We start from the raw sequence: 18927 nt of genomic DNA on the forward strand, positions 1-18927 counted from the left end.
ATTAATCACACTTCCTTTGATATAAATGACCTTTTATGGTCACAGAGAGAACAGCGAATTAAATGAATACCAATAACACAGCAATCAGAACCCCCAAATTACTTTTGTACTACAAAAGTTTGATGATCTAAATGCAAGCATTTAAGGAAATCCAACAAAATATACTCACTTATGATTTCATCAAAAAGATGGAGATTTTAAAACTCAAATTTTCCTAGTAAGTCGTTATTCTTAATACTGTATTGAGGGTTCAAAATATAAAATATGTTAAATCATACTGTATGATTAAATAATAACAAAACGATTTACTTACTTCTGGATACCCTCACGAGTTCAGATACATTGAAGACTCCAGATTTTACAAAACTATCCTCCAGGTAACCTGAAAATAAATATCCAGAGGAAAATAAATATCCAGATCAGCACAAGCAGGAAGCAAATAAATGATTAAACGCTAGGATTTGTTCAAGTGTTTTTAAACCAAAGGTTAGAACAAAAACCAAGTCTGCTTATAACAAACACGAGTAAAAGCAAAACTCTTTGAATGCAATCCGGGGTCTGTTTAAACAAAAGTAAGAAGTTTAAGTGCCAAATCATTTCCTAGGAAAATTTCTTCTCCGCTTTCGAAATGTACAGGGAAACTGGTATGGTTTTATTTGCCACAGCCCATGCACAGAGAATTAAGATTCAGGGGTTCTTACTGAATGCACTCAGCTCGGTAGCACCTGGTAGACTAAAGTCTACTCATTTAAAAAAAAAAAAAAAAAAAAGAAAGAAAGAAAGAAAGAAAAAGGAAAACCACAACCACAATTAGAACCTTGTTGGAATTACTTCAAAGATCTCTTGAAACCACTGTTCTCTCACAAATCCTTCCCTGATTAAAGAAAAGCAAGCTGCTGTTACCAGCACTCCCCACCCCCCTTGTTCCAGGGTCATGAATCACACAAAAGCAGAACTTGTACCTACAGCAAATACTTTGCATCGACCTATTTCCATACACCTTTGATATACTTCGCCTGATTTCACTGCCTGCTTATTCTTGCTACTACTACTTCTTGGACTCCCTTCATTTCAAGAACTGCATACTTTTTCTAGTAACTGGTGATAAATCCAGGCCTCCAGGAATTCCACATGACCCTTGTGTGACATCCAAGTACAGGGTCCCCAGTGACTGTGGCCCACCATGGGTTTTGGAGCCTGAGTAAGCTCAGTGCTGTTTGGCATCTGGTCAAGCTGTGTCCAGGATCAGAGATGAGGACTCCCACAAACACCAGTCACGTCCCCAGCTTCTCACTGCTACGAAGGAGGTATACAGAGGGACACAATATCAGGAGGGGTATGGTTACTCTCTGCTTCCCAGGAAGAGAGTAAGAAAAGCCTGAGAACCCCCAGAATTCATGTTTCCAGGAAAACAAGCTCTAGAATCAGAGAACTGGCAACTGGAGCAGATTTTACAGTAAGTTTTAGGGCTGACCAAGGGATTCGATTTGGGGCAAGAATATGAGTCACAGGTGGCTTAGCAACTGAGAGCTCTTAAGTCAAGGAGCTGGCATTTGACTCCCAATCACTTGATCAGTGTGAATCCTGGTCATGTTATTAGACTCTTGGGTGTCTCAGATTCCTCATTTAAAAACCAGAGATAATAAAATTATTATGAATGATAAGTGAGATAAAAATATGAAATCCACAGTGGGCACTGATTAAATGTCCCCAATAAGTTAGGACTGGCCAGTTGGGTCAAAAATCACCCCACACACTGAAAGGCACACACTGGATTCCAGACACTCTCAAATTACTCGTAAATCTTTATTTAGAAATTTTACCAGAATAAAAGCTGGTATACATGTGATATACCTGTATTTGTTTTAAGAAACTCCTACTTCTCAAGCAACTTAATTTTTCACCACGTTGAATTCATCTCAGTGATTACTGAGAAACTTTTAGGTAGCCTACACTGTACAAGCTGCTTAAAGCCAAGAAGACAAAAAAAGACAAAGACTCCCTTTGTGTGGTTGGGGGGGAAGAGATACTTTTAATTTTCTGAATCATGGTAGGTTATCATCATATAAATCAACAACAAAAGCAATACACATCTTTGTTAAGTATAACAAATTATAGTTCATTCCAGATACAGTAAATGTAAAATTTTATATTTGGCAAATACATGAAATACAAAGACCTTATTTATCTTGATGGCAGCTCATATACTTAACCAATCAGACAAGACTATTTGTCCTCACCAAATGTACCCTGTTAATGCTCACCCTCCCATCTTTCTCATGCAGTTCCCTCCCTCTCATCAGATGGCTCTCTGTGTGCCCTGTTCTCATCCTGTAATGTCCAACTCGGCCATCATCCACTCATTAACCTGTTCCTCCACCCTCCTCTCCCAATCCCTGTGCCAGCCAGAATAATCTCTTTCTTCTGAATTTAGAGCAGCTACTTTGTACTTAGTTTACATCACTTTACACATTTCAAGTGTCCAAGGTATCTGTTTTCAAGTTTTGTGTTTCTTATTGGATTATCAGCTCCTTTATTTGGGAGAGTGACTGTGTTTTGTTAATCTCTGAATCTCCCTTAACTAACTCAGCGCCTGTATATACAGTAGCTACTAAATAAATGCTTACTGAACAAAATGTTATAAATTTTAACCTTTTAGAACAGGGTCATAAAAAAGCATTTTAGTAATTATATAACAATGTAGGTATAGATGGCTTAAGGTTTAAGGATAACTATACTGACTCTTGTTATTCCCTAGAACTCATCCACTGAGGGGTTTATTTAGGCTTTGGGTAGAATGGGAAAGAATGATGATTAGAGTCAGATTATATTTGACTTTGTTTCGGACTAGTGTAAAACTTTAGGCAGTTAGCACTAAGTAACTACCAAGAAACTAGAAGTGTTTAAAGAGTCAGAGTTCAAAAATATTTGTAAAATAAATTGATAAATGAGTGACTAGTGAACATTTCAATATATTTAAATAAATTGAATCATGGGTCATACATAATAACATTTCAATATGTAGATACCATCTGAAGTTCATTTCCTTATCACACCAGTGAGTAGTTGGGGCTCCATACGCAAGAAGACAGAATTGTGTGTGGATCTCAGGGCCCAAATCACATGGGAGGGAGGAGCCCTACCCCTCCTCCCCCCACCCCCCCAGGCTAATTCTACTAGCAGGAAGACAGGCAGTCACACAAAGGCAAAGGGAAGGCAATTCAGTATGTAGCAGGGTGTTTCTCCAATTCAAGTTTGAGGAATCTGAATCTACAAGGAAACCTGATAGTTATTTTGCTGAAACTATGAAAGGGACTGGAACTATGTTAGAACTGCTCTGGCACCCCTAGACAAAATGCAACCCCCGTAGGTCCAACTGGGTTCCAGTCCTTCATGGAGCATAGTGAGACTTCACTGAAAGGAGGGCTCCCTAGAATGAGCAGTAAAGCCTACCCACATGCCCTTATAGGAGTAGGGCCTGGGGCGGAATCAGGCGACTGGGTAGCTGGCAGAAGCACCTGAGGCAGCCGGCTGCCTCCTCCATTCACCTCTGCACACAGTGCAGCCTTACAATGAACAGGCAATATCCAAGATGAGGAGGGCAAAGAAATAGGGGATGACAGAGCACTTGGACAGCTAGCAGCATACAAGAACGTCCATAAGAAACCGTGCATAAGGACTCTGACAAAGTAACCAGGGAGAATCATGCAGTGTCAGGAGCCCTGCAATAGTGCAGAAGATGAGACTCAGCAAAATGCAGGTTATTACTATTAACACAACCCCATCTGTAACCTCCAGGCTGCTGGGGCCTTCCAGAAACATGGTTTTCATGTGTTACGTAGACCACTGTGAATCTAAATAGCTGATACAAAGGCCAACGATTTTAAAGCAATTTGGAGACATTCATATAGTAAATTCCCTTCGTCTACCAAAGGAAATATGAGCATCTCTGAGGCAGAGCAGCTGCTTAATGGTTACAGAGCAATATTACACAACAGCTTAAGCCAAGAAGCAAAGAACAACTCGGCATTTATGGGATGCTGTATTTACACTACATGTAATGCTTTTTAAAAAATAAAATTGAGTAGGAAATAAAGACCTCTGCAAACTGAAAATTCTCAAAGGCAATATCAAATTATATTATTTTACTTCTTTTTTTATTTTTCTCTAACAAAAGCAACAATAAATCACTACTCAGAAGTTAATATAGTGTTTAACCTCCTTTACAAACAATAACAAAGGGACACAATGGCATATCTAACTGTTAATATCTCAAATTATAATCAGCTCCATTTGAATGTTAAACAACATTTACATAGAAAATCCAAAGGAAAACTGATAACGCTCATTTTTATAGTCTACTGTGTTCTATTCTTGAAATTAAAAAAGAAAAAAACACAGAAAGCAGTTATTAAATTCATGAAAGCTGTCTTCAAGTATTAGAAGGACTGTTAATGTAGATGTTGGATAAGACTTCTGCATAGTTCCAGGAACTGTTTTTTGGCTCAATAACCAGATTTGTCATCCAATGAGAAAAATCCTAGAAGGGAATGGGAAACTTTGCAGAGGTAGTAACAGCCAACACATGCCAAACTACTGCTCTAAGATCTTCAAAAGCACTAATTCACATAATGCTCCTAATTATCATACCAGTTGTCGGCTAAGAGTTCCCATTTTACAGATGGGGAAACATGTCTACAGGGGTAGGAGGTTTCCCAGAGGCAGTAAAGAACCTCCACCCCATTAGATTTAAGAATTCTCACTTTGGGTAGAAAACAGAATGAGTGCCTCCAAAGCCCACTACAATGCTCAGATTCCACTTTTTTTTTTTTTTTTTTTTTTTACCATTTACTTATTTGAGACAGAGACAGAGAGAGAGCACTACAGAGGGAGGGTGGGAAGTACAAGGGGAGAGGGGCAGAGGGAAAGAAAGAGGCAGACTCCCGGCTCATCAGGAAGCCCTAAAAGGGTTCTATCCCAGGACCCTGGGTTCATGACCTAAGCCAAAGGCAGGCGCTTAGATGGACTGAGCCACCGAGGTACCCCACAGGTTCCACATTTTCCTGTTAGTTTCTTGCATTGCTTGCTCATTGGAGAAAGCACAGGACCCCTAAGTATCTCACAGGCATTTTCCAGCCTTAGGATTCCAATTGTTCATTTCCTTCCGCAGAGTGTCAAAGATGCTTAAATCCTTTTGTTTATGGATGTCAAGGGGGAGAAGATAAGATTATTTTACACTAGCTCTTTGCCAATCTTCATATAACTTCAGATACCACAACTAACCTACTAGGGATTTTCTGGTAGAGGTGTTGTAAGGCATGGCTTTATCTGTAGTTTCTCAAATGATGTGCAACTAACTGTTCATGGTTAAGAATGAAGTTGGTGATTATGAAACAGACTAATCATTGCAAAGACAATGATTCTCTGCACAGAGACTGACCCTGAACCTATAGCTAAGGTTCACATTCCAGTATTAATTTAGAATTAAGTTTATCCTTTACTATGAAATCTCCCTGTTGGTGATTAAAGTGATTCAGCAGAAGGAAAGCAATTTTCTGACTTTAAAGTTTTAAAACACTCTGATAGTACAATATTAATATGTTATTTGTTTTTTAGCATTTCCTTCCAGTCCATTAAACTTTTTCCTACATATATATAATATATAAAATATGTATTTTTAAAAACAGAAATCAAATTTAAGTGAAATTATATCTTGCTTTTTTTTTCTAATTAACATTGTATTTTCCCTTTAAACAGTTTTTCAAAAGCATGATTTTAATGCCTGTATAATATTACACTGCATGGCTGTACTTTATTTGGCCATTCTCCTTTTTTTGGCATTTTAGGTTATTTCCCATTTTTTAAAATATTATAAACAAAACTGCCATTAACATCCTCGTACACAAATCTTTGTCAGCGATTCTCATGATTTCCTTAGGCTGGAGTTCCCAGAAGTGGAATTACTAGGTCAAAGGACAGAAACTCTTCTAAAGCTCTTAGTTAAAAACTGTCAAGCTGCTTTCCATAAAGATTTTTGCCAATTTCTTTTCCCTCGGGCAGAATGAGTGTGTCCATGTCACCACCCTGCTGCCACAATTACATATTAGTCATATTAATAGGTACTTGTTTTAATTATAGCAAAGTTGATAGAGAAAAGATATTACATTAATGTCATAATTTTCATTTAATTATAATAAAGTTGGATTTTTTCAGATACTTATGCATTATTTCTTTGAACATTTAAAAATATGTAAAATAGGAATTGTACTAGTAGGAATATTCTATTCCTAATATTAATGAGAGTCCTTCTAGAGTTTCACAGTTGATGATAATGTTGGTATTAATTAATAATTGATTTATTCTTATCATTTTATATGTTCACTTATTCCAAGTTTTCTCAGATTTTTAAAAGTGTTCTGATTATAATGGTTAAAAATGCTTTTCTGGCATTAGCAGAGATTCTCCTTTTTAAATTTCCTTACAGCATTTATTGTTGTTATATATTCCTGAATTCTTAGATTAAATTCTTTGCTTATCCACATAAGGTAGCTCTTTTAATTTACTGCTAAATTGGTTTGCTAACAGTTTCTTCTGAGTTCTCTCTATGTAGCTGGTATGCTCTTCTGGGGATTTTTGTTTCATTTCTGAAGTTTTCATTCTAGGGTTACATACATGCTTCATAAAATGGTTTGGATGACAGCCATTTTTATAAAAAACATAAAAAGTTGATGAAAGTTTGGAAAAACTCATTGGTAAAATTATCTTCTCGTAATGTTTCAGAGAAGATTCTTAGAAAACTCTGAGTCTTTCATGAATTTGCTCCATTGTTTTCTGGTCTTGAGGCAATTTTATTACATATTATCCAAGAAAATAATCAATTCTTTCATATTCTTAAATTTATTAGCACAGATAGTTTATTGTTTACTAAGTGGACTGTATTCATTTTTACAGTATAGTAAATTAAGTTGAATTAAGATTAAATTACATTTTACTGTAATTAATGTCACATTAAAATATATTATAATAAATAAAATTATATTACATTATGTTAAAGTATACTAAATGATCCGCTCTGCCACTTACTATGTGAACCTAAGGCAGGCTGAGCAGCGTTTCCTCATCTCACGCTTCTCTATAATATAATCACAGTACCTATGAGTCAATATGAAAACTGTATTTGTTTTCAAATAATAATAAAGAAAGAGATTTCATTTTAAGAGCAGGGAAAGGGAAGGCAGAACTTCCAAATTAACAAAGAGAAAACAAACACAGTGAATAGTAACTTAATTAAGACAATAAAACTAAGGACATAAGATGTAAAAATAAATAACATAAGGTAAATAGAATGAATAAAATCGAGCATATCAACCATTATTAGACGGGTAAGTGGACTGAATTATCCCATAAAGAACATTATTAGACCAACCAAAACAAATAAAATTCAGCTATTTTTAAGACATACATTGAAGACAAAATAACAAGAATAAAATATTAAGAATAAAAAGTTGAAAATAAAATAGTCTGCAAAGACAAATCAGGCAAATTCAAACAAAAAGCAAGCAGTGTCAGCAGTGGCTAAGAGAATTTAAGATGAATTATAATAAATGAGATAAAGAATATTACAAATGGATAAAAGGCATATATGATAAAGAAGATAAATCATAAACCATATATGCATCAAACAATATTGTGGAGAGTGCATAAAACAAAAACTTAAAATACAGGAAACTTGATAAAAACACAATGATAGTGAGAATTTTGAATACATTCTCTTTTAGAACTGAACATGACTATTAGACAACGACTAACTTTATATTATTCAAATACAAAGTATACTTTGTTAGCATGTCCACAGAAATTTTATAAAAATCGATCATGTCCTTGACCAAAGAGAAAACTACTATACTATTTCATCTTTGGTAAATAAGACTAAAAGCAAAAAAAAGAAAGTGACCAAATTTTCTCAACTACCTGAAAATTAAGAAAATTAGCGAGGATCAAACAGAAAATCAAATGAAAAATTATAAACTATCTAGAAAGCAATGAAAAGAAAAAGACAAATGGTAAAATTACTTTATCATAAGATAGAACAGTAAAACAACCCAAGAAAAATTAAAAAGGGAATTAAAGATAAAAGCTGAGAAACAAAATAGAAAAAGAAGTATTTAAAACAAAAGAATAAAAGGGAAGAGGATTTTCTGAGAAGACCAGCAAAACAGAAAAATCATTTGGAAACCTCATTAAGGAAAAAAGAAAAGGCCAAAATATATAATAGAAGGGAAACATAACCATAGAAACCAAATACATTAAAAAAAATTATAAGAGAATAACACATACAACTTACTGACCACAACTCTGAAAACTTAAATGGGCAATTACTTATAAAATAAAAGTAACCAAAATTGAGTAAAGTGGAAATCTGAATAGACCAATTACCCCTAGTGCAGTAGTTCCCAAAATTTGCTGACCACTGGAACCACCTGGGGTTCTTGAAAAACAACTTATGCTTGGCTTCCACCCTCAGCTATTCTGATTTAATTGGTATGGATGTGTCCTAGACGTAAGGACGTTCTAAAAGGTCCCCTGGTAATTCAAATGTGCCACAAAGTCTGGGAGCCACTAGGTTAGCATCTTGCTGTTCAAAATGTTGTCCCACAACTGCCAGTACTGGCATAACTTGGGGGGGGGGGAGCGGGGGGAGGCTTGTTAAGTATCTAGAAGTTCAGGGTCAATGCCAGGCCCACAGAATCAGAATCTACCACTGAGCAAGACCACAGATGATTCATATGCACTTTAGAATTTGAAAACCCTGCAAGAGAATTTAAAGATGATTTAAAAACTACCTTTAAAATGGCACCAGGTATAGATGGGTGCACAGCTGGATTTTACCTTTTACCTAGCCTTTAAATTCCAATGATAGCTACACTCTTCCAAGCTTTAGCAAATGATGACAAATTTCCTTAGGAAGAAACCTCTCTCTTGAGTCTTTATTAGGCCAGCAAAACTTAAATAACTAAATTTGCAACCTCCTTCACCAAATCAAAGCAAGCAAACAAAACAAGCAAAGACCATGCACACACATAAGTGCAATTTCAAGATTCCTAAATAAAACCAAATATATTCAGTTCATATATTTGAATTAATAAACATAGCAATGTTATCAAAAGAACAATATACCATTATCCTTAGGGTTTTATTCCACGAATGAGTGCAGTTCACTGTTACAAAATCTATCAGCACCATAGAGAAAAACAAAAGGAAAAACACACAGCCTTATCAATTGATGCTTAAAATGCACCTGACACCAACAAGAAAAGCAATCTTTTCTCACAACAAATCTAAGCAAAAACAGAGATAGAGACAAATAGCAGACTTGTTAGCAAAACTCAACCAGTTATCCTAAAAGAAGAAAACCAGTCTGCCATTCCTAGATACTCAACCTCCTAAAGCCTCCTCTTTTCAGTCCTTAAAAATGTAATCTGTAAATAAACCAGTGACAAAAACAAATACTGTATGATTTCACTTAGAGGAGGTAACTAGAGTACTCAAACTCATAGAAACAAAGTAGAATGTCAGATGCAAAGGGATGGAGGCAGGGAATGGCGAGTTGTTATTTAATGCGTACAGAGTTTCAGTTTTGCAAGATGAAAAAGTTCAGGAAATTGTGCAACAGTATACAGTTCAGTATACTTATACATGATTAAGATGGTAAATTTTATGTGTATTTTAATGACAATTAAAAAAATCATCATCTGGAATTTGGGACTCAGGTAATTGTTACTAAATTCTTGTTTATATATATTAAGAATTACTTTTTTACATTGGCATTTATGTCTGTAATTCTTATTCATAATAATTACTTAGGTGTAATTCTGTTTAACTGACTACTATTCTCATTAGTATATACTATATTTATATCTATAGGTATAGGTGGGAGAACTTTCCTGTTCTGAAAATTTTTTATTTTGATGTATCACTTTGTTAATTGGTATATGCTTTCAAATAAAATTTTTACAAAGAAAAGACTATTTTTTGAGATCACAAATATAAAGAATATATTTCTATTGCCTTTGACTACAGGTAAAACTCCTTAAACATAAAAAAAGTTTCATCATAATTTTAAGTAATTCATAATTCTAATTCCCCCACTCTTCTATTACTTAATGTTGGCCAAAAGAAGAAAAAAAGTATATAGGTAACTTGTTTTTCCTCCAGGATGATTACAAGATTCTCTTTTTCATCAACAAAATACAAAATTTTCCATACAATGTATTTAGATACTATTACTGTTGGCTAGATACAGGTAGCCCTCTTGATCTAAATATTTAGATCATTTTTAGCTCATTAAAGTTTTCTTAATTTGTCTTTGATTCTACTGCTCTCCTAAATGTTTTCTAAGAACACCTAAATTAATACTCAATTTTCTATTCTCCCACCATAAACCGTTTCCTTATCATTTTAACCTCTCTGTTCTTTTCTTCAGCTTTTGGAGCAAACATCTTAAGTCTGTCCTCTATATGAAGGATTATTTCCACAATATCAGTTCTGTTTCTTATTCCTTCAAATGCAGACTTTAATTACATGAAAGCAACTTCAGTTTTCTTGCTTTTTCTGCTTATCTAATATGGTACTCTGCTCCTTGAAGCTATTCTTTTATCTGTTCACTTTTCCATGTAAGTCCTTTCTTCTAACTAAACAGATGTTTTTCTCTGAAATTTTCTTCCAGTACTTAACTGCCAAAGTATATTCTTCTTGATGATTTACCTTCCCCATGTTCTTCAGCATTTTCTCACCAAGGCCATACTCATGTGATTGTTTTTCTTTTCCTTAGAGGGTAGTCTACAGGGAATTAGAGTTTGGCCTCAGAAAAGTGTATGGCTTTCCCTTAGCTACAGTAAGTAAAGGTTTCAATATAGGTTGAGATTGAGGGCTCTAGAATTTACACAATTGGATCTGAATTCCTGTCTTATCATTTACTACCTATAAACTTTAGGTAGATTATCTAACTTTAATATAAATAAATAACAATGATGATGGTAATAAAATACTGGCTATCATTTACTGAGTGTTAATTATGTTATAAACAAGGCTCTATGCTAAATACTTTGAACTCTACCTCAGTTCAATTTCCAGATTTGCTCTTTATTAATGACTTTGAATAAATACTTAAACTCTCTACCCCCCTCACCATTCCCATTTGTAAAATGGGAATAGTAGTAATCCTGAACTCAAAGATTCAAGGTAAAGGTTAAATAAGAAAGTGTATATACAGTGTTTTGGGATCCATGCTTGCTTGTTGATAATGGCACTAGTAACAGTGTTAGTCAAAGCTGATAAGTGTAGTTCCTAAGCAATTCCCAATAATTACTGGTCCTTCATCTCCTAAGCCCTTCTCACCCCACCACCTAGCTATGTAAGATCCTACCAGGTTAATACATGAAAACCATCACTTTCTAGAATGTGAGGCTCCTGAAAGGACAGATGGGACCAAGTTTCAAAGCATCTTCTCTTTGGTGTGAAGGAGTTAGACTGGCCCAGAGTAGAAAAGTTTTTTAAGGATTTACATTAGGAAGTAGAAGCAGATTGTTAAATGTCTTTCCACACTCTCTTCACTCCCTCTTCATCCTACATTTCCTAACCCTGTTGTTCTCTGTTTACAGCCTTTTAAATTAATAGAAAAATCTCTGAATTTTGGTAATGATAGCAGGAGAGAATCAAACTCAATGTCCACAATTTCTCAAGGAACTAACACTGCTATCTTTTGTGAGATATGAGATAGGAAAACTATCATCTTAAAATTCAGTCTAACTACGCAGTTCATATAAGTTGAGATAAGCCTCTAAGATTCTAGCTTAGTGTGCTTAGGAAAAGTTAAGGTTTTACATATCCTTATGGAAATTTTAGTGAAGAACTGTGAAAAACTGGATCAGAAATTAAGCAAGTAATGTGGACTTTATATTAGGTAGCTAATGATTATTCTCCTATATGCCTAAAAAGACCAAGCTTTAAATCTCACTATTCTCAATGAAAGTTATAGCAGGTATTTTTGTTTTATTTATTTATTTATTTATTTATTTATTTATTTACTTACTTAGTAAAATTTGGCAAGCTGATCCTATTTATATGAAAATACAAAGGACCTAAAAAATAGCTTTTAAAAACTTATTAAAAATACCTATCATAAAGTTACAGAAATCCAGAAAATACTTTGATGCTGGCAAAAGACATATAGATCAATGGGATGGATCAGAAATAGACACATAAATGTATCATTATTGCTATTTGATAAATAGCTGTGCAATTCAATGGAGGAAAAAATGTCTCTTAAACAAATGGTACTGGATTGACTGGATATCCAAATATTTTTTAAAAAGGGCATCACTCATTACCTCATACCATATGTGGTATATCCATATAAGGGAATACTACTCACCAATAAAAACTAATAAATTATTGACAAATGTTATCACATGGATATATCAAAGTTTTCATGCTAGATTAAAGAAACCAAAGAAAGGATACATTTATACAAAATTCGAGAAATGTAAACTAATCTAGAGTGACAAAAAGCAGATCAGAGGTCATCTGAGGATGGGGGTAGAGAAAGAAATGGACTATAAAGTGGTCAGAAGAAACTTCTGATATTGAGGGAAATGCTCATCATCTTCCTGATTGTGTTGATATCACCAGAAGAATATATATATATATATATATATATATATATATATATATATATATGCTTTTTTTCTGTTTATGTGTGCACATGTATGTGCATTTGTGTGTAGGTATATACACTATAGATAGCTATACAATATACTGTAAATCAATTATGCCTCAATAAAGAAAAAATGACCTTCTTGAGCAAGTGATCTATATATAGTGGTCTCCAAATTTTTACAAAGTAATATTTACACATCACACAGACAAAAGAATCACAAATGAGTCTGAAACATTCTGTTTAATCAGTCATACATTTTTTGCAATTTCTAGAAAGATTACCTGTTCCCTCATTCATGATCATGTAAGCTCTAACACCATTAAAGTACATTCACTAAGCAAAAGCATAAAACAGCAAGAAGGCCTTCTTTACAATTCATCAGATTAGTAGGAGAAAAATTTAATTCATCTGAGACTGGTATTCTGAATCAGTAACTATACTAGAGTACTACAATTCTCAATCTGATACATCCCTACAAAATTCACCTGACCATGTTACACAAAGTTAGGAGTTTGTAATGTCCCCAAATAGTCCTGTCTGAGGTGCAGTGGTCCCACAAGGCAGAAGAACCCCACTATGACTGTCTCTTTGAAACACCATGCTTTTCCTGGCTTAGGTCAAGCTGTAGGAATGGGCGTGGTCTCATTATTGCACAAACAGGTTATAATTTATTTAGCATACAACTGGTCTGATTCTCCATATCATATATTTTAATCATTGCTGAACATTGTCTATGGCCAGGTATTTGCTTTAGATGTTAAATGTACAAATGGAAGACTACAATCCTCATCCGAAGGCATCCAGAATCCACTCAGGAAAATATATAAGTAAATAGTGGTAAAAATGCTGTAAATGCTATTATTGTAAACTATACTAAAGGTAAGACCTGGAGAAGTCTCATTGATGAGGTGTCAAGGAAGTACAGACATTATAGGCAAACAACATGGACAGAGCCACAGATAACATGGCTAGGGCCAAATGCAAAGTCCATGTGTGCAGTGAAAGGAAAAAATTGAGACCTTATCATGAAGGGCTGGATTAGATGCCATGCTAAAGATTAGGTTTAGCCTAGAGTGGAAAATTTTGAAACATATAGGGATGGGAATAAAATAATCAGATTTGCACATTATGGAAATTATCATGGGCCTCTACAATGAATTTTCACAGGGATTAAGACCCGAGGCAAAAATATGAACTACAGAGATTAGGAAAACTACTACAATAACCTACATGCTCTAGTTAAAAGGACAGAGTATAAATATATTTAAGAAAATCATAATGCATTAAGATTCAGCACCAATTATCTTCTTTTTAAAATATTTTGCATTCCTCATCTGCTTTAAGAGTAACCCCACCAGTGTCCTTTCCTCATCCTTCTGCTCATCTTGCTACACATTCTCTCAAAAACTTGTAGACAATCCCTTCTTCATCTGCCAACACTATGTAAAGAAATGCAATTTATGTGGGCTATTTCTGGATATCAACTAGGACATATTAGGTATAAAACAGCAGAATGCTTTATTTGTCCTTATAAAAATGATCATCTTTTATTCCTTGCTTACTTAGAAAGCATTGTTCTGCATGGAAAGTAGTTCAATTCAGAAAATGACTGAAGTCCAAAATACCAAATTTTGAAAAAAAAAAAAAATCCACTACCTTAAAAAAAAAAAGTGCCACAAATAAAACAGTGGAGCCATTATCTTATCATACAATGTGCCACTTGTTATCCATACCTGCCAGATACCTCTGCACTTCACTAGGGTAAGGGTTCTCATGAGGATATACGGCAGCCCAGAGAAATGCACATGAACAATACCTATACCACTTGCCATATGACTTCCTTGTGCCAGGGCTCCCTGGAGCCTCTTCCTTGATCCTCTGAGGTCTCTGATTCCTAGTTTAAGAACCCCCAAATATCTGTCCTAGCCTTGAGTTACAAATCCTTTTCTGCCAATGGCTCATAAGCACTTAACAAAAAACTATAGCTTTATTGAGATATAATTCACATGCAATTTTCAAATGTACAACTCAGTGGCTTTTGGTATATTCAGAGAGTTGTACAACAATCACCACTATCTAATTCCAGAATATTTTCATCCTTTACCAAAAAACCCTATACCCATTAGCAGTCGCATACCCATTTCCCACAACAACTCCAAACTCCTTGCAAACACTAATCTATTTTGTCTTTATGGATTTGCCTATTCCAGACATTTCAAATAAATAAAATTATACAATTTATGAAAAAAGAAACTCCATCATGTCTCTGTTTGTTTCATGTCAATAACAAGTGCATGTGATGATTTTAATGATGATAAGATCAAATCTGCAAGTCAAGTGGTTTTTCTGTGTACTTCCTCCTGAATGCCCTGGGGACATAAATATGCTCCAGGGATGGAATGAGGATGGGGGGAAAAGGAATATCTCTGTTGGGTTCAAAGATTAGAAAGATGTCAGTGGAAAGAGAAGTATGTTCTTAGTTCCATTATGTAAAATAAAATGCATGGTCCCTGAAGACCAGTGTACAAGTCAAAAGACCCAAAAAGATTTATAACAACACTGAAAACCAAAACCTGATTTTTTTTTCTTAAACTCTTCTATCTTCAATGACATTATGCAAAACCAACAAGACTCAAATTGCCACCCAAAGTATTTACTTAAGTTACTCTTTAATCAAGATACCTTAATACTGTTTTATAGTTACAAAAAAATTATTTGCATAATAATCTGAAGTCACATTCTTCTTCGATAAGGTAGAAAAAGATTAAAATGTACGTAGATATAAATCTCTCTCTCTCTCTCTGCTTAATATTTTATTCTGCTTGCAATATATTACCATAGAATCGATCCCTCTTTCCAAGCATGATACTCTAATATGCAAGTGGAGGTCTCCTGGGTGCCTTTGTACGGGACAATACGTCCAGCAAGCTTAGCTTCTGCCGAGTTCAATGATTTTAACTGGCCTGGAGCAAGTCCACTCTATCTCTGATACAGAACAATCCCAGCTTTCCAGCTGTGAGGAGGAAAATGCTTTGCATTATTAAATTGTAGCCATATGCTGCAAAAGCAGACCTTGTAAATATGGAGAGGGACAAGAATTTAAATGGAGAGGAAACTTTCTATGCAGGCAGTCATTGTAAAAAAGAACCTGAGATACTTGAGTAATGAGCTTTAGGAAGTGGGTGCAGGCACAGCTTAACCCAGAGTACTCAAGACTACCACCTCTTTCATGAGGGGACCCGCACCCTCACTGTAGGGAATCCAGATATTTAAACAAGGAAAGAAAAATGTGTTATACTACAGTCTTTTAAAATTTAATAAATGGCAACCTATTCAGGTGCAGGGCCTCTTAAAACTTTTCTGGACCTAGGTGCACAGTGAAGTCAGTGCCCAAATCAATATACTGAAATTTCATTTGCACTCTAAATTACTTTATATCATTTCAGATACCACAAGCTCCTGCAATACAGTTAGAAAGCTAGGGAAAACAAAAATCTGGCTAACTATGGTTTCTCTCACAGCTGGTCCTTTTTCTCAGAGCTCTGTGAAAGAAGAGCATTTGCTATGTTTAAATTACACTCGTGACTATGTACCAAGTGGGCCCCTGACCTGTACAAATGCAAAGCATGAGAATCTTGAGAAAAGATGCAGCAGAAGACAAGATGGTGGCTACAGAGCTCGAGCAACTGCAATAACTTGGCAGAGAGCATTTCCTCTCCTGCACCAGTTCCCTAACCCCACAGCTTCAGAAATTCTCAGCTAACCTCCCTCCCCAAGCTAATCCCCATCTGCTCACCCTCTGCCCACTGCCCCTTGTCTCAGAAGCTAGGGATATTACAACCTCCCCCAGAGACTCAAGTGTGGCACTCACTGTGAATGCCAGAAGATCCAGACTCAGTCTTGCTAAAGGACTTCAAAACAAAAATTTCTCATTTCTTCCTCTGCATGGCAGTGCATGCTCATAAACACTTTGGCCAAACATATACAAGGCCAAACTTCATTTTTTCACAAGGCATTGTACCACAGTCAATTGTACTATTTATCAGGTGCAGGGAAGGAAAGGCAAGGAAAAGAGTATCACTGATGTAGTGGGATTACTATTGACTTAAGGTTTTGATTCATGAAAAAAAGTGAGTTTTAGCCTCCCTATGCCAATAACTAATTGGACCTGTGGGCAAATCACTTATCCTCTTTGCCCCATTTTCATAAGTAAAGTGAAGAAGTTGAGTTAGAAGTGTTAGAAGTACTGATAGCCCATGCTTTCTTGAGTATGTCAAGCAAAAAAATATATTGGATTATAGTAGTAAAATTTTTTTTAGAAAATTTAACTGTCAACTTGAGAAGGGTGAGATGTGTAAGCAAATATAAACATAACATAAAGCAGCAATCATAATAGAAACAGAAATGTCCAACCCTGCCTGGGAGAATCTGATAAGATGCATGGAAGAGTTTGGATGTACAGGACAAACAAGACTTTGTAGAGTGGATACAGCAGTCCTGGGAGAGGAAGAAACATATTGCAAGAAAGAAAGGGAAAGGAAGGGAACGTGGCATCTGATACTGAATAGCGTTTAAAGCCATGACACAGAAGATGGGTCATAAGCAGTGAGATATCGGGAGTTGTTCAGAAAGTCAGATTTGTGTTTTATAAAAAGCATTCATACCTAAGATTAGAGAAAGACAGAACAAGGACAGAATGAAAGCAAGTATAGGGTTTTGCACAATTACAGATAAAAAATAAAGTCTAGAGCTTAAATAAGTGTAAGAGAAAAATGGGTGGGGTCGGTGGATTCAAGAGACTTTTGAAAGGAGCTGATGACTGAGTATGGAGGGTGATAAACAGAGTTCTTGAGGAAGGACTCATGGGCTCCTCTAACCAAGAGGTCTGGCCCCAAGACATTTCACATGGAGAAAACCTCAAGTCTGAAAGAAAAGAAAATGAATTGAATTTTGGAAATGTTAAATCTGAGCTACCCATGGGGCATATACAGAACTGTGTCCAAAAAGTAGTTGGGCACATGAAACAGGAGGAGAGAGATCTGTTCCAAAGGCGCATATCTAAGAATAACAAAAGGTGAATGAACTTAAAGTCACAGGGGGACAGAAAACAGAGAACTCAAGATAAAAATCTGGTGAAGTAAATAAAGGCAAGAGACAACTGACAGAAAACATAATGGTTCCTGGATTTCGAGCAAAAGGTCCTGTTTTCAAAACCACAGGCAGCAAAAGCAAAAAAACAAGTGAAACTATATCAAATGAAAGCTTCTGCTTCGCCAAGGAAACAAGCTAGATGGTGAAATTGTGATCTATGGAATGGGAGAAAACAGTTGCAAACCATATATCGGAGAAGAGGTTGATGATCCAAATATAAAAGAAACTCCTACAGCTTGGTAGCAAAACAAAACAAGCACAACCACTCACCTGATTTAAAAATGGGATAAGGATTTGATTGGACTTTTTTGCAAAGAAGATATACATGGCCAAATGGCATATGAAAAAAGGCTCAGGCGGTAGGGGGCGCCTGGTGGTTCAGTGTTAAGTGTCTGGCTCTTGATTTCAGCCAGGTCAGGATCTCAGGGTCAAGGGATTGAGTCCCACACCTGGCTCCACCCTCAGTGGGAAGTCAGCTTGAGGACTCTCACTCCGCCTCCCTTCCCTCTCCTCACCATGTGTGTTCACTCACTCTCTCGCTAAAATAAATAAATAAATCTTAAAGAAAAGAAGAAAAGAAAAAAAGAAAAGAAAAGAAAAAAGAAAGGAAAGGAAAAGAAAAGAAAGAAAAGAAAAGAAAGAAAAGAAAAAGATAAGAAAACAGAAAAGAAAAGAAAGAAAAGAAAGAAAAGAAAAGAAAAGAAAAGAAAAGAAAAGAAAAGAAAAGAAAAGAAAAAAGGCTCAGGAAAAGCAAATAAAAATCACAGTGAGATACCACTTCACACCTATCAGGATGGTGGCTGTTATCAAGTAAACAGTGCGGCCACTATAGAAAACAGTATGGAGGTTCCTCAAAAAAATTAAAAATAAAGCTACCATAAGATCCTACTCTTAGGTATTTACCCAAAAGAACTGAAAGCAGGATCTTGAAGAGATACCTACACTCCCATATTCACTGTTGCTCTATTCTCAATAGCCAACATGTTGAAACTAGCCTAGACGTCCATTGATAAATGAATGCATGAAGAAAGCATGGTATATGCATATAATGGAATACT

At 35.5% G+C, this 18927-nt stretch overlaps 1 protein-coding gene across 18 annotated transcripts in view; it reads right to left on the reverse strand.

Moving 5' to 3' along the window:
- The window catches only part of NFIB (nuclear factor I B), a 436272-nt gene that overhangs the window by 71097 nt on the left and 346248 nt on the right, over positions 1 to 18927 (reverse strand). For all 18 annotated transcript variants that reach the window (XM_072841373.1, XM_072841371.1, XM_072841380.1 and 15 more), the window contains one exon: positions 314 to 382. In XM_072841373.1, the coding sequence (XP_072697474.1) occupies positions 314 to 382 (69 nt within the window). The remainder of the gene's footprint in view (positions 1 to 313; positions 383 to 18927) is intronic.

The sequence above is a fragment of the Canis lupus genome, chromosome 10 (genome assembly GCF_048164855.1).
Source record: "Canis lupus baileyi chromosome 10, mCanLup2.hap1, whole genome shotgun sequence".
In the NCBI taxonomy this organism is placed as follows: Eukaryota; Metazoa; Chordata; class Mammalia; order Carnivora; family Canidae; genus Canis; species Canis lupus.